The sequence below is a fragment of the Pelodiscus sinensis genome, chromosome 16, assembly GCF_052426305.1.
Source record: "Pelodiscus sinensis isolate ZL-2025 chromosome 16, ASM5242630v1, whole genome shotgun sequence".
Lineage (NCBI taxonomy): Eukaryota > Metazoa > Chordata > Testudines > Trionychidae > Pelodiscus > Pelodiscus sinensis.
The window spans coordinates 40,687,834-40,707,126 of NC_143067.1; the positions used below are offsets into that span (position 1 = coordinate 40,687,834).

General features: G+C 41.5%; 1 protein-coding gene across 17 annotated transcripts in view; it reads left to right on the top strand.

The window, feature by feature from the left end:
* Positions 1-19,293, top strand: part of ANKHD1 (ankyrin repeat and KH domain containing 1) — a 141,466-nt gene that overhangs the window by 61,269 nt on the left and 60,904 nt on the right. For 13 of the 17 annotated variants that reach the window (XM_089769568.1, XM_089769569.1, XM_089769560.1 and 10 more), the window contains exons 8-11: positions 222-459; positions 745-936; positions 2,768-2,877; positions 13,668-13,727. In XM_089769568.1, coding sequence (XP_089625694.1) covers positions 222-459; positions 745-936; positions 2,768-2,877; positions 13,668-13,727 — 600 coding nt within the window. The remainder of the gene's footprint in view (positions 1-221; positions 460-744; positions 937-2,767; positions 2,878-13,667; positions 13,728-19,293) is intronic. The other 4 variants (XM_089769565.1, XM_075900085.2, XM_075900086.2 and 1 more) reach the window with 1 other exon arrangement.

Genomic DNA, 19,293 nt, shown 5'->3' on the forward strand with positions numbered 1-19,293 from the left:
GAATTGCCATTATTAATGTTATGAGATTTATAGTTACGAAAAGAAAGCAGATTTTTTTCAGAGTGAGATAGATGCACTGTTACAATTCTCAGACATTGTCTTGGAAAGAGATCTTACCAGAGTCCAAAAATGGACGTTCATGAGAACATTTGTAACAGTGGTGTCTTTGCTACATTGGGATGTTTCTGACTTCATTTGTTTTTCAATTACTCTGCTCTTAGGATGGACACGTGGAAGTAGCTCGTTTACTTCTAGACAGTGGTGCTCAAGTCAACATGCCTGCGGATTCATTTGAATCTCCACTTACATTAGCTGCTTGCGGTGGACATGTGGAACTAGCCGCACTACTAATAGAAAGGGGAGCAAATCTTGAGGAAGTTAATGATGAAGGTTATACTCCGCTGATGGAAGCTGCACGTGAAGGGCATGAGGAGATGGTAGCACTGCTACTGGCGCAGGGTAAGAAAATGGTTTAATCACATGAATTACTCTACATTAAATCTTTTCTGGTGGTTATTCCAACTACATAGTCTTTCATAATCTCACTTTGAATGATTAAGTACTGATCTTGCAAGTTGTTAGTGTGTGATGATTTAGTACATGGCTATTACTTGATAGGGAAAACATAGAACTATCACACACTGACTTCTTGCGAAAGGCTGCGGGTGGGGGCAGAACAGGAAAATGAGTGCCCATCTCCTTGACTTGTCTGGCCAGACCATTTAACAGATCATTTTTCCCCAGGAGCAAATATAAATGCACAGACAGAAGAAACACAAGAAACAGCTCTTACTCTGGCGTGCTGTGGAGGATTTTCTGAAGTAGCTGATTTCCTTATTAAGGCAGGAGCTGACATAGAACTTGGTTGCTCTACACCTTTAATGGAAGCTGCTCAAGAGGGACATCTTGAATTGGTGAAATACTTATTGGCAGCAGGTAAGTTAACACCTCCCCGCCCGCCCACCCACCAGTTGACTTAAAGGAGATATCGCTTAAAAGATGCTAGTCTTAAAGAAAAATGTCTGAATTAGGAAATAGCCCTGTAGCGCTTTGCCCTGCCCCCATTGGAGGCGGAGAGGGAGAACTACCTGTCCCCGGGCTCTGGGGTGGGAGGAGAATGCAGACAGATTCCGTTTCAGATAAAGGGGAACACAACGCAAGTCAGGGAACCTCTGTTATAGTCATTTTCACTCTTTCCCAGGCCAAATTAAAATTGTCGTTCATAGTGGCAATTCATAGCCATTCTTGAAACCACAATAGAAAACCCAAATATACTGTGTGTATTGTTAATTTTTGTCATTTCAATGAGATTTTTACAGGAGAAAGACTTTTAACAGAAGATTTAAATAACAAACCTAAGTTTCGTGCAGCTGCTGCAATACCATAACATAGAGATCAGTTTATATTGTGGCTCATGGTTACTTTAAACTAAATTATTTTATTCTTCTTTGAGTGACTGCTCCTGCTCATTCTAATAGGTGTGTGTGCACCACATGTACGATCACTGGAAGGTTGTTTTCCCCTACTGATATGCATCGGGCTAACTGAGGAGACTCCTGTAATGGCACCTGTATGGCATGGTATAGAGGACTCAGCCGGCCTTCCACCCCTTCAGTTCCACCTCTGCTGGAAAACTGGCAAGAAGGAACTGAGAGGGTAGAGAGACGGCTGAGCCCCTATATACTGGGGTGTACACGCGCCACTCTAGGGAGTGCCATAGCCTGCCCCACAGTTACTGCTAGTGGAAAAAAGTCTTCCACAATTGTGCATGCAGCACACATGTCTGTTGGAATGGATGTGAGCAACACATCTAGAAGAACATCAGTTACAAAAGGTAAATGAGCGTTTTTTCTCCTATAATACACTTAATGTTAATAAGTCACAGAATAGTTGGTGCTAGAAAAGGAAGTAGTTCAGCTGTGGATAAGGGATAATGGCAATCAATAGCCTTTATACTAAAGCACAACCAATAGACTTTGAACTAGCCTCACCCTTAATGGTACTCTGTCTAGCTCAGTTTGCTTTGTCTACTGAAATTGTCAAAGGATACGTGAGGTGTCAGTCTTTGGCATAAGAATAATGCTCTAAAATATCTAATTGTTTGTATTCCGCTAGCAAACTGGTTAAATGCAGTTTGGAAATATGAAAACAGTCACTGGTAATTTATCGCAACAAAATTAATTATTGGAGCAATATAAAGATTAAGCATAAATACTAGTCCCATTCTTCTGCCGAGGAAAAAGAAAATCTGTCCAATCAAAATATTATACCCTTGTAGTAATAGTACTACTGTATCCAACTTCTTTTTAAGCACTGTTCCATAAGGTAGAACCCCCTTGGCACAGTTTGCTGTAGAGCAGGTAATCTGCATAAATTATAGTCTAGGTTGTTGAACCAGATTGCAAAAAAATGAGAGAGCCCCGAGTTCCTGGATTTAGGAATGAAAATCTTCAGCACTGGGGAGTGGGAGCTGTTGCCAGTTAGCACTGCAGTAAAGTGAGTTGACTGGTTTTGTCTAGCAATTTAACTGCTGTCAAATGTGCCACAACCTTCCTTTGCCACAAACTCCTGGCTCTTCTCCCAGATCTCAGGTCTCCTCCTCTATTAGGCCCTGTGCTATTGGAAGCCAAGCCTTACTTACTGCCGTTACAACAGTATGAGGATCAGCTGCTTTTTTAAGTTTAACTGTTGGTGGATTCACTCAAATAAAATATTTGGCGGGAGAGAATGTCTGCAGTAACCCTTAGCATGTATGTTGCTTTTATAGGAGCGAATGTCCATGCAACCACCGCTACCGGAGACACAGCTTTGACCTATGCCTGTGAAAATGGACATACTGATGTTGCAGATGTATTGCTTCAAGCTGGTGCTGATTTAGTAAGACTTTTCTTGTGTATCTTGTGCATGAAAGTGTTTAATCTGCAAGCTTAGCATCTACTTCTCCCTTTCTTACAGAAAAAAGTTATGCTTCATAAAAGCAAGTGTTGAGGGTATCCATTTGAGGTACTAGTCAAAAGGAGAGATCAAAAGTTTGCAGGGGAATTGCACTAAATATTGATACAGCTATTAGTTTAAATACTTAGCTGATTCTTAGATTTTTGTAATAGTTCACTCTCTTGCCCTGGGCAGAATGCAGTAGATGGTTCAGTATTCTCTAAGGGATAGTTTTTACCGATTCTTTTAGTTCTACCAATGTTCTTCAGTGTCCCAGAAATCTGTATTTCTACTACTGGATTAGAAATGTTTGGGTCTTCATCTCTCTGCTTTTTAAACTTTACAAACATTAATTGCTACTGCCCATTTATATTAATTTTTTATCATCTTGATCTTTGGACACTTTGTATCATTTTGGTATTCTTTCTCCAGCACAGCTTTGAAAACTTAGACTGAATGTGCAACAAATGTCTTCCCAAAAAGCAGAATAACTTGGAGTTGTATTCCACATCCCTGCTTCCACATCCTTGTGTGGGTTTGCCTTTTAGGCTACTTCCATGGTTTTCCCATGTTACTCCCGGGTTGAGTTTTGCTTAGTGTAAACAGTAAGTTAGGTTGCTGTTTTGAGTTTGATGATCGCTGCTGCCAGTCAGTTTGGAGGCTTAAAAGTGCTACTTGAGTGTACCATCAGCAGCAGGGATCTAACCATTTATTTTGCTTTTTAATAGTCCTCCTGAGGTGCTCTAGAGCATTCTTTGGGAACCTCCACCCATGAACCTTTTTAAATTGCCATCCTTCTAGGCTGGACCTATCCTTGGAGAACATCAGCACTGCTTAGTATTTGGCTTACATTTCTTCAGTAGGCTTAGTGTCAGATTTCACCCTCTCCCACTACTTGTAGTGCAAAGGAGTGGAATCCTGAATTACACTCAATTTCTGAAGTTTACTTACAGTAACCTTCTAAAACCTTGAACCTGGATTTAAGTTGTGGCTACAACACAGCCACACTTAGCTGAGTAATACAGTGATTGTGGATGCTACTTACATTGACTTATTTGTAGAAAGACAGTATTAAAAGGTAGGTTAAAGAATATCATCACAATAACTTGTCTACCAGTCCTTAGTGTCCTTACTAAGCTATTTGAACACTTAAATGCTTATTGAAGCCCACACTTGAAACAGCAGTTTTTAAATTACATTTGTTTAAAAAACGTAAACTGAAAATCCTTTGCTGCTGTAATAGTGAATTACAAACGCAGACCCGGGCTTTTTCTGTCAGCAGCAGACTCTTGTCTAAGAATTGGGATGACCCCTATCCATGGTCATACCAGCAAAGAAAATATAAGCCTTTGAATAAACTCACTCGTATTTAATAGCTTATCCTAATGCATTGACATGAATGTAAACCTAGTATGCAGGCTATTTTAGTTACTAGAGTAATGAGACAATATAAAAATCTGAGAGAATTGTAGTCTTGCAGTATGTGTTTTCTCATAACCTCTTGGAGATAGGGATGTACAGAATCCCCATTTTTATGGATGAGGCACAGGGACACACAGTGATCGAGTTTGTGGCCCCTTTCAAGGAATTGAGCTTTTTTGGTTGCTTTAGTTTTGGATGAATAGGTTGTATTGCATTCTGTAGCCCTATCATCAAGTGATAGATTTTGCCAGTGAAAGGGGGGCAGAGTTTTTATTTACCCACCCAGTGCCCAACTTCTAGCAATGCAAGTGGCTACGTAGAAGTCCAGGTAACAGAAACACACATTCACCCCCGCTGCCAAGAGTGCCAATTTCCTTGACTTCTAGGAAAGTGAAGTATTTTCATGAGCTGGTCTCCAGTTTAGAGCTGCTAACTACCAGGTATAGGAGAATATAATTTGCTAACTAAATTATTCCAAATTGCTGAAGTTCAGAGACAAACTTCCTTAGGTAGATGGGGCTCAGTTCCAAGTCTTCGTCACCAAAGGCAGTCTGGTGGCTAAGATGTGACTTCAGCTGTCAGTGGATGTACTGACATTGCATCTAAAGCAATCACCACAGCTGGAATCGTGAGGTGTGAATCACGGCTGTTCTCTTCAGGCTTCTCCGGGGAGGTCCAGAATACCATCAACAATTTTGACTTTTGAGTGTAATCTCTTCAGTGAGAAAAGTCATACTACTTTCTCCCGGACTCTAGGATAGCCCTCTGCTCCCTGGGTGTTTACACCCCAACCACAAGCAAATCTACAGACCCACCCAGACCTCGCCCCATGCTCATGCAAATAACTATGCATGCAACACATTTCAAGACGCATGTATGTGGTTTCTTTCACTTCTGTGACAACTACCCATCCCCTCCCTCTCTCCAAGGGCTTCTTTTAATGGGATGTTATAGGACTAATATCAGTAATTCTGTCCCTGGTGGGGACTAGGAAGTGGCCTAGCTTCTGTTACCAGAAGATGGGAATAGGTGACAGAGAATGGTTCGCTCGATTACCTGTTCTGTTCATTTTCTCTGAAGCACTTAGCAGCTGTATTAGCTGCTGTTGGAGGACAGGATACTGGGCTAAATGGACCTCTTGGTCTGGCCCAGTCTGGCCGTTCTTAATACATGGTTTGTAGCCCTGACTTGAAAGATGCAATATTTTACTCCACTTTGACTCCCACTAGGGCTATAGGTTTCATAGGACTCGACCTGCTAGGCTTACCAGGAAAAACCTATCTCCCTTCAGGTTTCCAGCTATGAACAGCCTGATAAACCAAATCCTCCTCAGACCTTATACCCCAGTTGGGGTCTACCTACCCTACTAGGCCACATGGTTCTGAGTATATAAAAATGCTGTTCACTGGACCCCACATTCGTTATCTGCAGGTTTGGCTTTGTTCCGTTTAGTCACTGGATGAGGACAACATGAATACATGGGTAACTCCCCCCCCAAAACAATGGATGTTAGGTCCATCAGTGGCTATTAGCCAGGATAGGTAGGAATGGTGTCCCTAGCCTCAGTCAGAGGCTGGGAATGGGGGACAGGAGAGGGATTACTTGATGATTACCTATTCTGTTCAGTCCCTTGGGCATCTGGCATTGGCCACTGTCAGTAGACAGGATACTGGGCTTAGGTGGACCCAAGCTTAGGTGGACCCATTCTGACCATTCTTATGTCCCTCGGATACAGTGGACCCAAGTGCAAATTGTCTTTCGCCTATCTGCCTCCATCACAGCCATAATCACAGATGAAACACTCATAGGCTGGGGAGCACATTAGGCCAATCACTGCATAAGGCACATGGCCTCCATGGGAGACCAGAAAGTTTGTCTCTTGGAGTTCAGGGCAGTTCCTGTAGCTGCATGCAACACATTCCTCACCTCATGCTAGCCAGTGTCAGACCACACGACCAGGTCTCTCACATAAACAGGATGGCATGAGGGTTGAGGAAAGGCAGCAAACTTATGGAACTGGGACATGAAGAACCACATCATGCTGGGACATGCCTTCTAGATGTGCAGAATACTTTGGCAGACTATATCTGCAGGCATTTCTCCATAGACCACAGCTGAGAAGTAGATAATTCTGTCTACTGAAATCTTCACTCAGTGGTGAGCACCATCTTTGAACCTATTTGCCTCCCAAACAAAAACTTCACACGCTCTGTTCCAAAACTGTTATCGCACAGCTGCAAGGATGATGACCTTTTGTTATCCTGGATGGACTCTGAGGTACGGTCCTCTCCTCCCCTTCCACCTCAGGTTCTCCACAGAATTTGCAGTGACAGGGCCAGGTTTATTCTCATGGCATACAATTGACCCCAATATTTTTTATTTCCTGAACTTCCATCTACATTTTAACCATTTCAATATCTGTTCACTCAGGGCACATGCAGGGCCAGATAGCGCAGCCAGCGCCTCAGTAGCTCATGGCCTGGTATTTGTGTGGGTATCAGATCTTGAACTTTTATGTTTGAAGGCCATCTGACCTATCCTTATTCGCAGCGGAAACATTTCTATTAGAAATGCTATTTAGCTAAATGGAGGCATTTCTCTACCTGATCATGAAGGAATCAGTTATCACCAAAATCAGCAAGTGTCCCTGTCATTATCAGTTATCTCCTGTGCCTCAAACTATTAGGGCTTTGTTAGCTTATTGAAAGTCCATTTGGCGGCAATCCGTCTCTAGCATCCTCTCATTCCACCACATTTACTAGCTCTACCATGATTCAGTTCTTGAAGGGTCTAATGACGACCTTCCCACCAGTGATAAAACCTTTGCCACAATGGGACCTCAACTTTGCATTCCCTACGCATTTTTGGAACCAATAGCCATGTTTTTTCATGGTTGCTTAAGTTGCCATCAAATCAGCCAGATAGGTGAATGAACTGGGTCACTTGTGACAGACTCAGTGGGGACCATATTTCATAGAGAAAAGGTCTTCCTTGTAGGGATGTAAGCAACTAGTCAAGATCCCCATGGCGCTTCCGCCTTTGAAATGTAGCAAGAGCCAACTACATTTCAAAGGCGGAGGTGCCATTATCAACTGCATCCACAATTCGATTACAGTGCACGTGCAGACCAGTGGATGCTAATTACTACGAGTGTCCAGTTGCAGGCCTGTGGCCCACATGCATAGAGTCTTTTGAGGATGCAAAATTTGTACCCATGTCCAATCTGCAAAATGACCTTGCAGATATTCTTGGATTTGCAAGGCTCTAGGTATAAAATTTGCATCTGCATCCAACTGTGAGCCACAAACATGGTCTGTGGATCTCTGCAGATAGCTGCAGGTTTGCAGGGCTCTACACAGGCATACCAAAATGTGGAGTACAGAGGAAGATTACATGTCTGAAAGGCCCTCAGGTACAGCTAACTTCCATTTACCCTTAAGTTTCCCATGTAACTAACACATTACCACTACTTTTAAATGTAACTTTGACAATATTAGGTTATAATTAGGAAAATATATATATAATGGCTTATATTCCAGTCTATTTAGCATTCTCTTGCTAAAAAAGCTGACATTTTACATAGTATACAATGAATCTGAAACTCTGCTATGTTGAAGCTTCGAAAGGACACTACATGATAGGGTACAGGAAAGGTGGAGGCTCTTTACATTATTGAAGCCACAGCCATTTTACTAAAGTTATCAACCCTTTCAGTGCCACACTTGTCAGCTTGTGATAAGCAGACAATGTGACAAATGACCATAATGTGCAATACATACCTATTATTTGCTGAGAGTTACGTCATCTGTAAGGGTATTTTCCCAATGAGGAATCCATCTTTTTCAAAAGGTAACTTAGAATTCCTGTGTTTTGCCAGTTGCAATAAACTCACGGTATCCACAGCAGAAGTAATAAAATGCTGTAAATGTGGACTCCTGGATTTATCTCCAGCTCGGTGAGAGGAGTGTGAGCTGATGGACAGAGGAGTGGTTACAGATGGCCTAGCTACTTAGATTCGACACGTTATTCTGAGTAGCAGTGGTTCTGCATGGCATGGAAGATAGCCCCGATTTTGTTAAAATAATCATGTTTCTCTCAGTCTTTAAAAATGTGACCCAGGAAAAAATTCTGTGGATGAGATTGGGATCTGTGCCTCATGCTGCTGACAGTGACCTTTGGCAACCCCTGTTATCTTTATTTGTAAAATTACCCGAGTGATACTTGAGAAACCAAGTGGGTGAGCCTTTTTTTAATTATTTTTTTTAAACAATTTCTGTTGGTGAAAGAATAGCTTTCAAGCTCTTCAGATCAGGAAAAAGTATTCAGTGTCAGCAAAATACAAGATGGAACAGGCTATTTAGCATAAGCAGTAATCTGTACTAGAAGAGACCATTTGTGGTGAAGTGTCCAATTGACACCTCTGCAGTCCTAGGACAAAAAGAGGGTTTAGTGGATTACAGGTTGTTGTAATAACCCACAAATCCCGTGTCTTTAAATCCATGATTTTTAGTGTCTAGCAAAGTTGTTAATGTAAGGTTCCAGGCTTCTGCTTTGAAGGTATGCAAGTTTCCTTTGAGGATGAGGATTGAGAGGTCAGATATGGCGTGATCACTTGATGAAAAGGATTCATCCACAGATAATATGGTGTTACTGTCTTTTTACAATTTTTCGGTGTGAGTTCATTGAAGAACAGTGGTGATTGTCCTGTTTCACCCACATCTGTGCAGCAAGTAAATATCTATGGTTGGCCTGTGTCTGCTGACTTGGTCTTGTGGAGCTGAAAAATTGCTGTTTAGACCAGGGTCTGGGACCCCTTGGGCAGGGAGAGCCCCAGAGCCTGGACCCAAGCCCAAATGTCTACACTGAAATGTTTAGCCCCGTGAGCCTAAGATAGCTGACCCAGGCTAGCTGTGACCTTGCCATGAGTCTTTTAATCCACAAAAATATGTGCCCTTAATGTATTAGGTAAGGTACACTACATGTTGTGATAAGTGTATGTAGAATCCATAGATCTTGAAATCTGTATTGTAGAGGGATATTGATAATCGTAACAGGAGAAATGCATCTGCAGATTTTGCTTCTGTTGCAGTAGGATCTGGGTGCTGCTTTCAGTTGGTATGTCTTGGTTTGAGAGGACCTAGCTGCTGCTTCTGATGAGGCTGGAGAAGTGGCCCGGGAAAACGTTCTGCCAGTATGTGGCCCCCTGGGTATGGGTTGTAATTGTTTAATGATACATTGTGTATATTCCAGTGTGGGGTGTCTGGAGGCTTTTTCCATGTTGAAGCATGTACTTGAGTGGCATGTTTCACAATGCAATCTACTTCTCCAGTGGAATGTCCTCTTATGTTGGCATTTTCAAGAGTGGTATATGGGGTATCTTGGACTTTCTCCTGGGTGCATAGTCTGTGGTATTGGTGTGCTTGGCTGTAGATCACTGGTGTGTTTGGGGTGTCTACTCAATCCTTCAAAGTAAGTGTGGTGATCTGGGGGGTTTTTGTACATAGCTGTTTCTAGGGTTCCATTGTTGAAGCTGATCTTGGTGTGCAGGACATGTGGAGGGTGGTGGTAGTTGGAGTTGTGGTGGAAAACTGTAAGGAAGTTCTGCTCATCTGTCCAGAGCAGGGGTGCCAGACTCCCATATTGGGGGCTCTCAGCAGCCCAGACTCTTCCCCAATCCAGCCCATGAAATATTTTGAAAAGTATTTATCAGGCCTGTTCACCTGCTGACTTGGGGGTGGGAACAGCACTCATGGGACTCACCCTTGCACATTTCCCAGTAGCACCCAGGCTCCCAATGCCCACGTTATCCTGGCCTCAGAGGGCACTGCTCAATCTGGGATGCTGCCTCTGCCGTGATGTGAACTGTGCTGGCCAGGAAGCCACCCAAGCAGATGTGCTTTAGAGCCACTGGTTACCCGGGTGAGGGTGGGGGAATCCAGGGTGAGGGTGGGGAAATCCAGTGTGAGGATGTGGGTTTTAGCGAGCGTAGCAGGGGCGGGGAGGATTCCAGTGTGAGAATCTGAATGTTAGCTGGGGGGGGGGGGGCATATCTCAGCTCTAGTACATGGAGGCGTCAGGGTGAGGACTTGGTTTCGTGTCTTCTCTAGGATCCTAGACTGTGTCAGTGTCTCCCACTGTGTCCAGGAACCCAATCAACTTGAATGTACTGCCAACCCCAAGCATTCAAAACCCATGAATCAGCCCCCTCCCCCGGCCCCGAAAGAGGACTCCTTGAAATCACAGATGAGTTTGCCAATGTATTTGTGTGTTTGAGGTGTCAGATATTAAAGGCAGGCAGCAATGCCATCACTGTAAGGGATGTTAGTCCATAGGGAGGGGACCTCAGTAATAGCAAGAATGGTGTTCTGAGGGAGGTTGCTAATGTTCTAGAGTTTTTTGGAGGAAGCTGGTTGTGTCCTGGAGGAATCTGACCCTGTATGCAGTGAGTAACTTGAAGATGGTTTCTGAGTCCTGATAATGCATCATTAAAAGTGCCATAACTGGCTATGATGGGTTTGCCCTGGGTTACCTTGTTTGTGTACCTTGGGGAGCATATAGACAGTCTGTGGGGGACAAGGTTGTTAGTTTCTTTTGGAGTTGAGTGGGGGAACAATTTGATGATACCTGTAGATTCCTGGGTGAATTGTGATGTGGGATTGTCTGAGTTTTTTATAGTAGGTGTCAACGAATTGTTGGCTTGGTTAATGAAGTCATCCCAGTTGAGAATTGGGATGGCATTCCATTTGTTCACTGATTTAATTACTATCTGGTAGCAGGTTTTCAGGGACTGAATAGCTGTCCTCTCTGCAATGTCGATGAGAGTGGATAGGCATGTGATTAAGGATGTCAGTCAGTTTAATGATCAAGAATGTGGTTTTGTCTGTAGTTGGGAGTAAAGTGATTTTTTTTTTTTCTTGTGACAATGGGAAGGTGGTGGTTCTGATGGATATTGTTTTGAAACAATTATTTGAAGTGGAGTCAGTGAAGAAATTCTAGTTCTCCACATTAGTACTACTATATTAAGTTCTATGATTGAGTAGAAGCTAGATCCCATGGAGGGCACAGATAAATGAGCTCCAGTTATGGGTGGTCATAATAAATTTGAGTATTGTGTTCAGTTCACATTTCAAGAAAGAGGTGGAGAAATTGGAGAAGATCCAGAGTAGAGCAATACAAATTATTAAAGGTCTAGTAGACATGAGCTATGAGGGAAGACTGAAAGAATTGGGCTTGTTTAGTTTAGAAAAAAGAAGACTGCGAGGGGACTTGCTAGCGGTTTTATGGTGTTACAAGGAAGTGAGAGAAAAATTATTGTTCTTGGCGTCTGAGGATAGGGCAAGAAGCAATGGGCTTAAATTGCAGCAAGAGAGGTTTAGGTTGGACATTAGATAAAACTTTCCTGCCTGTCAGGAGGGTTGAACACTGGAATAAATTGCTTAGGGGGAGGGTTGTGGAATCTACATCTCTGGAGATATTTAAGAAGAGGTTGGATAGACCTCTATCAGGGATGATCTAGACAGTGCTTGGTCCTTCTGTGATGCCAGGGGAATGGACTTGATGACCTCTTGAGGTCTCTTCCAGTTCTGGTGTTTTTTATTCTAAAAAATTGTTGTTAGGATGTCCATGAGGTAGCTTTTGGTGCTGTAGTTTCTCCCAGAGGTGGTGATCTGTAGTTCGTGGAGTTGTTGCAATTCGTTCCCCTTTGCTTTTGTGTTAGACAGCTGTCATCAGATTTTGTCATAGTTTTTCTTGTCTTTTTACACGATCTCCAGGTAGATTTCCTGATTTTTTTTTTTCCCCCCCCCCCCCCTGCTCCCCAGGAATAGGAGTATGTGATGATTTCCAGAATGAGATGGTCTCTTAGGGAGTATGTGAGCTGCAAGAGTTGGTTCCTTAGTTTTTTGGAAGTCATTCTGCATAGCTGTTCTGCTTATTTGAAGTTGTATGTAGGGGTTAGAGATGGTGAATCCTCTGGAGATGTTTTATTTCTTGCATTTACTCGGGATGTAGACATTGCTGTTTAAGTTTTGCTCATGTTTGAGTTTCCATTTCAAGTGGCAGAACTCAGTATCCTCCATTGTTGCTTGCAATGTGGTAGCCATATTGTACGGGACACTAACGAGATAAGGTGGATGAGAGAGGAAGCCTTTGAGCTTACACTAAGTTGCTCCTTCAAATCTGAGAGAGGTACTTAGCTCTGTTGCTTTGGTCTCTGCAGCCTGTGTAGTTCCGCGACTTCAGCAGAGGCTGTGCTGTACTGTTCTGCCACTCTTCAGAAGGTGTAAAGCACCAGGGAGATCCCCCGTCCCCCAGGAATGTGGGCACTTTTGTGCTGGAGGTCAGGAGGATAAGGAGAGACCTAACTACAATAGCACAACATCCATACTTCCTTCTCATCCCAAACACCCATGCTTCCTCAGAACCATACTCTGCTTGCATTTAATACCCAAAGACATTCTATGATCTCTGCATTTTATAGGGAATAGGGTTAATTGAGCCACCCAACTCAAACCCTGGAGAGTAAGAAAATGCTAAACTAAGGGACATCTCTTAATCATATCCTCGTAATTATGCAAGTTTTCACTAGCTGCACCATCATATGACACTTTTTTTGCCTCCAACTGATGATAAAACATAGTATACGTTCATTTCCCTCACACCACAATGCAAACTTTTAATAGTAATCTTATGTATTCCTCAGAAACCTCACACTGCGCACTTAACCTCTGTACATGTCAGACTGAATTCTTGCTAATGTTGTATAGGTTGTAAATAGGACTTTGCATTATACTGTGAGGGAGATAATATCTTGCTGTCAGTATGAGGGACTAAAAAGTAATTGGGTTTTCTCAGTGCTGGTTCTAGAATATCTGGAGAAGATGATAGAGGGTCCAAGATGATTATTATGGATGTGTATGTTGTCTGTTTAATCAAAAAAACTACAAGACTGCATCCAGGACAGAGAAACTGAATTATTGCAATCATATTTTTGGCTCAATCAGTCCTCATTCAGATGTTGCAGAATATGTGCTGAAATCCCCCATCTTCCTCGCTGGGTGTGAACGAGAAAGCATCTGGTATTTTGCACCAGTGGCTATTATGTGTAATTTCCATTCCCCATTAGTCTGGGTGCTTTAGGTTGAAATTATGATGAAGTTGTGTTACTTGGTTTAAAGACTAGTTTTGTCCTCCCTAGGATAATTCAGCTGGTGATGCTGACCAACTGAAATTGTAATCACCAGGTCTTCACGGCCAAGTATTCATTTTATTTGTAGAATAAGATCCGTGAGTTCTTCTTTTTCCTTCCGCAGGACAAGCAGGAGGACTTAAAGAAGACTATTTTGGAGGGCATAGAGACGGCCAAGCATCAGGTGAGGTTGGCCTTTGATGCTTGTAAGCTAAAACCTCAAAAATAGATGCTCAGAGCAAGCATGGCTTAAGGCATCTAGATTTCATCAGAGATGCAAAGACTTGCTACGTAGCATATTTGATAACTTCATCATTGCTCTACTTTTCCTTTTTTTTTGGTTTCTTTCTCTGTAATCCTTTAGGTTGATTTCTGATCCCTTTCTTAATTACTGCCCTACTGCCTCCCTATGTAGGAAAGGGTCATCTTATCAAACCACTTTTAACATAGTGGTTGCAGTACCATTTACAAATAATAGGGTCAACATATCACTGTAGGGTCTTATAATCTTCCATTCATTTAATCAGAAATTCATGTGGGTTTTAAATGAGTTTTGATCTGTGTTTATGTCCATCTCATAAAATTTGTCTGTAAAGGACAGGTTTTGTTTTATAAAACTGAGTCTTGTAATCAGAGTTTAGTCTTGGCAGTTATATAAAAAGGGGAACAATCAGTGAAGCACTCAGTCCAATTTTCAGCAGGGGAAAAAAAGACAAGAAAATATTCAAAATTGTGTTACTTAGAAATTGTTCAGAACAGTGCAGTAGAATATTTGCCTTCAGAGGTTTTTAGCCTTTTCATAAGAATTAGAACCCTGGTAATCCAAAGGGAGTGGTTACAAAATAATTCAAGGGAAATCTTTCTATTCCTTATCAGATCCACAATAAAATCCAAATCTTGTAACTCGTTTTGTAGTTATGTCTAATGATGGATGGTATAGCTCTTAGAAGTTTGAACACAGCCGTCCATTTGATCTTTAGAAAGAATATTGGTGTCATATGTATCCAGGAATAATTAATTAAATTTGAAAGAGTTCAAATAAGAACCGAAAGAGTTCAAATAAGAACCAAAAGAATGACTTTATAGTGGTAGATTGAACTCCTATAGTCTATTAATCTTAACAAAGCGAAGGTGAAAGAGTGACTTTTGATCAATTGCTAGAAGTACCTACATAGAGAATAAAAATTTGGTAATGACCTCTTCTGTCTCAGACAGACATATAACAAGAACCAATGTCTAGAAGTGAAATCAAGGTGTAAATTTTTAAGTAAAAGTAGCTTATCGGGTAGTTTTTTTTAATGAAAGTTGGATATTCTAAAGAAATGTTCTAATTCAAACAGTAATTAATTCAAGGAAGTCATGGCATTTATTAGGTAGGAGATCAGACTAGTGTATCACACTGGTCCCTTCTGGTATTGCAATCTTTGTTGTAACAGCTAGAGTCTAATAGTGGATATGTTTCATGAATTTAATAATTGGCTAGTCAAGGAGCTAACAGTTATTTTACCAAGTTATTGAAGCCACAAAATCTTAGTTTGGAATCTATATTAGCCCTGTTTAACACTTTGCTATAAAACCTCTCTCTAGTACATGTGTGGCCAGGCTACGACTGTAATGACATTTAAAACCTACACCCCATCTCTACTGTTATATTGTCACTTGTGCCACATATCTGTTAAATTTACTTAAAACCTTTTTGAGTAGAAATAGGTGTTGTAGGTCAGTAGACCTCTTTCTGTAGGGTTCCCATAGAATGCTCTTGGCTTTCTATAAAATAGGAACCAGTAGCTCAGTTACCAGTAAAGTGATTGAATAATATTTCACATCCCAATCCATAGTGGAGTAATGTGCTGAAATAATTAAAAAAACAAAAACACACCCTACCCTGTACTAAATTGATTCTTAGGACCTCAGGTTTTTCAGAGAGACTGTTTTTGCAAGTAGCTTTACTTGTAGAAGCTGTGGCCTTTGGCTGCTTGTTATGATCCTTTCTACAACAAATTATAAAGAAATTACATGATTTTTGAATGTGCATCCAGAACTTCTTCTAAGGATCTCATGTGGCTTCTGTCTTCCTCCTACCTTCATGTTTTGCCCCATGGCTCCTTGTTCTATAAATATTGAAATGAATTCTAGAAGGAGAATTTTCTGACACACATAGTTGTACAACTTCTTTTGACAAAAGTAGGTTAAACATTCACTTGAGAATCTACAGGAAAAAAAAATCCTAATTTCTCTTTATTTTTGTTGTCATGTTAAAGCCTGTTCCATGAATAGACCTTGGTAGTGAAAGTCAGTGTTGTGGTTTGAAATCTATAAAGCCAGCTATAGGAGTCTTACTGTAGCTTTACCAAGCATTAGTATTCACTAACTTTTAAGGTTTGGCCCACTGTATAGGTGCTACATTGGCAGTTCTAAAACACCTTTGTGAGAAGACTCCCTTAACCCTCAAAAACCAGCAGCAGAGCACTTCAGTAACACTCAGTAACAGACTTGAAAGTTGCCATACTTTGGGGGGGTGGGGAGGACTTCAGAAAGGGTTTTGTGTGAAACTGCAGAGCTGGAATTCATATGCAGACTTGACACTATCAGACGGGGTCTGAACATAAAATGCGAGTTACTGGCCCACTGTAAAAAGTCATTTTTCCTCTTTTGGTATTCACACCTTTTCATCAATGGTAGGGAATGGGCCACATCCACCTTGATTGAATTGACCTCCTTAGCACTGGCCCACCACATAGTAATGTAACACGCCCAGCTTTGCATGTGTACACACACCTGCCAAACCGACACTTCTATGTCAGGCGCCTGAAGTGGGATCCAGCCCACAAAAGCTTATGCCCAAATAAATGTTAGTCTTGTGCCACAGGACTTTCATTGCTTTTGCTGAAATAGACTAACACAGGTACCCCTCTGAAACTTCTCTTAAGGCAAGTCATCTTTGGTATTCCTTTGTCGTGTATTCATCACTGGGACATCACAGCATGGAAAAACTATTGCAAACGCTGTGTGTTGTAATCCGTTTCATGAGGGAGGGTTTTCTTACATCAGTTGAGCTAGTTGTGTGAAATAAAACTAGTTGTAGGTCTGTTATTTCTAGCACATGTCCAAATCCTAGCTGCCTCATGCTCTGTATCTTGTCATGCTATTTTGTTCTGCTTGAATTCTTTGTACTTATTTCTCATTTTTAAAAAATACCCGTTTTGCCTTTATAATGGGGTATTTACTTGGTTTTATCCACTTGTTTTACTTCATTGTATGTTGCTTAAGGCTCCAATGAGAGACTTCTGTTTGCATCCCTCTTTCTCTTTACTCTCTAAAGCAGGAGTGGGGGACCTTTTTTGGGCTGGGAGCTGCTGACCCATAGAAAATTAGTTGAGGTCCACAAAAGTGAGAAGGAACCCCCCAAACTCTCACTGATGTTGCCACTGACAAAAGGAGAAAAAGACTCCCCACATTTCCCTCACACCCCAGAGCCAAAGGGGGGCCCAGACTAGTAGATTTTTGTGTGCTCCAGCCACATGGTGGGGCGACAGGGCGCTGGAGTGCCAGCATGGGCTTCCCAGTGTTGGGGGGGGGGGGAGGAGCCCTTACCCTCGGGGGACTACATCTGGCCCCAGGCCTTAGGTTTCCCACCGCTGCTCTAAAGTATGGATTTGTCCCTTGGGAGTAAGTACATAGTTATTTGTAGCCTGTACAAATTCATCTCTCTGACGCTAGTATTCATTCCTAAAGTAGTTATTTTGGGATTCAGTATTTGAATAAACAGACTATTGTTATTGGAGCTGTTAGTTTATGCAAGCTTCCTGATTGCCCATGTCTGTTAGTCCAGACAGAATACAGTGCTGAAGCTTCGTTGGTCCCAAGGTATTAGTGTTAAGGTGCTTGCGGCATTATCTTTTATTGGACCAACTTATGTTAATGAGACACAACCTTTTGAGCTACACGGCACTCTTCCATTTCTGGGTGGGTGTCAAACCACAGCAATCAGACACACGCATTTGGCAGGCTCATAAGTCAGACTAGGCAGTCAATGGGCATAGAATGTAGACTGCCTTCTCTCCCCCTGGAGAGGATGGTGTTCTATTCTAGTTTGACCTATATGTTGAGAACCATGTGGGCAGTGCTACTGCTGCTATACCTTTGCTATGGCTAAATGTTGGATTGCAGTCTCTACAGATGGCTGGCATCTTATAACTGCATTCAGTTAAGTTAAATAAAATATTGCGTACAGTTCTGGTGTTTGATAGAAAACATATTGTAAAAGTGGAATCAAATGGGAAGAGCAACCAAAATGAGTAAGGAGTAACTACTGAAGACCTACAATAGATAAAATTAACCATTTCTGTATAGATACGGTATGTATTTGGTACTCCTGCAAGTAAAGTTTGTAAACACCAAGGAGGATGAGGATTTGATTTCTTGAGGAAGTAAGGATTAATCAAATGGATATATATATGGAATAATTGCATAAAACTGAAGTGAAGGAAAACTTAGCATGGACATCAGGAAGTTTCCCCAGCAGTGAGACTTGTTAGACTCCCCAGCAGAGTACCAGTAGTCCTATTGCTAGCCGTCAAACTAAACCAAACACTTGAATATACTGCAGGACGCAAGCTTGTTTTGTTTTAGACAGAAAATTCCAGTTAACTCAGCTTCTCTCAATTATTTTGATTCTCGTATGAAATTTTGAAATCTCACATTAGGAATTGAGTTTGGACAACATTGTTTTTGCTCATATTGAAGTTTTGTGTATTTTAACACATAGTGTGTTGCATCCCAAAGTACATTTTACAATCTGTGCACAGTACAAATTAAATGAGTTCTGTATGTGGAATGGACGATAGTTGTATAACAGTTGCAGGCGGGGGAAATTGTGACCAAACCACTGAGACAAATCCCAGATCTTAAATGTACTATAGGTCCATGCAGAACACGCATTATCTTTATTGTTAAGGTCTCATAGAAAAGGGCCTTCCACAATAAACTCCATGGAACTCATTGTCTCTATCTGAATAAAAAAGGACTGAATAAAATCTGTTTATAAATTGACTCTGGTACCTGATGGGAGTTTAGACGTCTGAGTTGAGGGTCAGATCTTCAAGGCATGTCTTAATAGATTCTACATATGTAGCAGCATCAGGCAAAATAAGTTAGAGGATCAAGACCCAGATTACAAGAAACACGTATTCATCTTAAAGCAATGTACAATAAAACTATTGCATCTTTTAAGAATGTCAGAATGCTTCTGCCCTTTTTCAAGTAGTGAGAGCAGGTCAGTTTAGACTCTTCATAATGGGTTGATCTGGACCACTAGACTTCTCGACAGGTTTGGATTTGCAGTTGCTAGATTGCTCTTCTCAAATGCATAACTGGAAGGTTAACTTTCACTAGACACAGGCAACCTATCAATGGGTATGAACAGGGCTTTTGATCAGTTGAAGGAAATAAGTGGGGATTAGATTCAGCTGTCATAAATCCAGAATTAAGCCTCCTCAGTCTCAGGAAAGAGAATAAGAAAGGTATTCCTATTGTTTTTAATAATCTCTATTAGGTAGTCCTAGAAAAGTGGCTGTGCTCATGAAAGCTCATACCACCAGCTACATTTTTTGTTAGTCTCTTAGGTGCTGCAGGACTATTCATTTAAAAATTTTTTAAATGGAATTACATAAAGGCCCTAACACATTATAAGGGTACTATTGCACATTCTCTTGGAGAGGAGACTTAATCCCCTTCCAATGTGGGGTAGA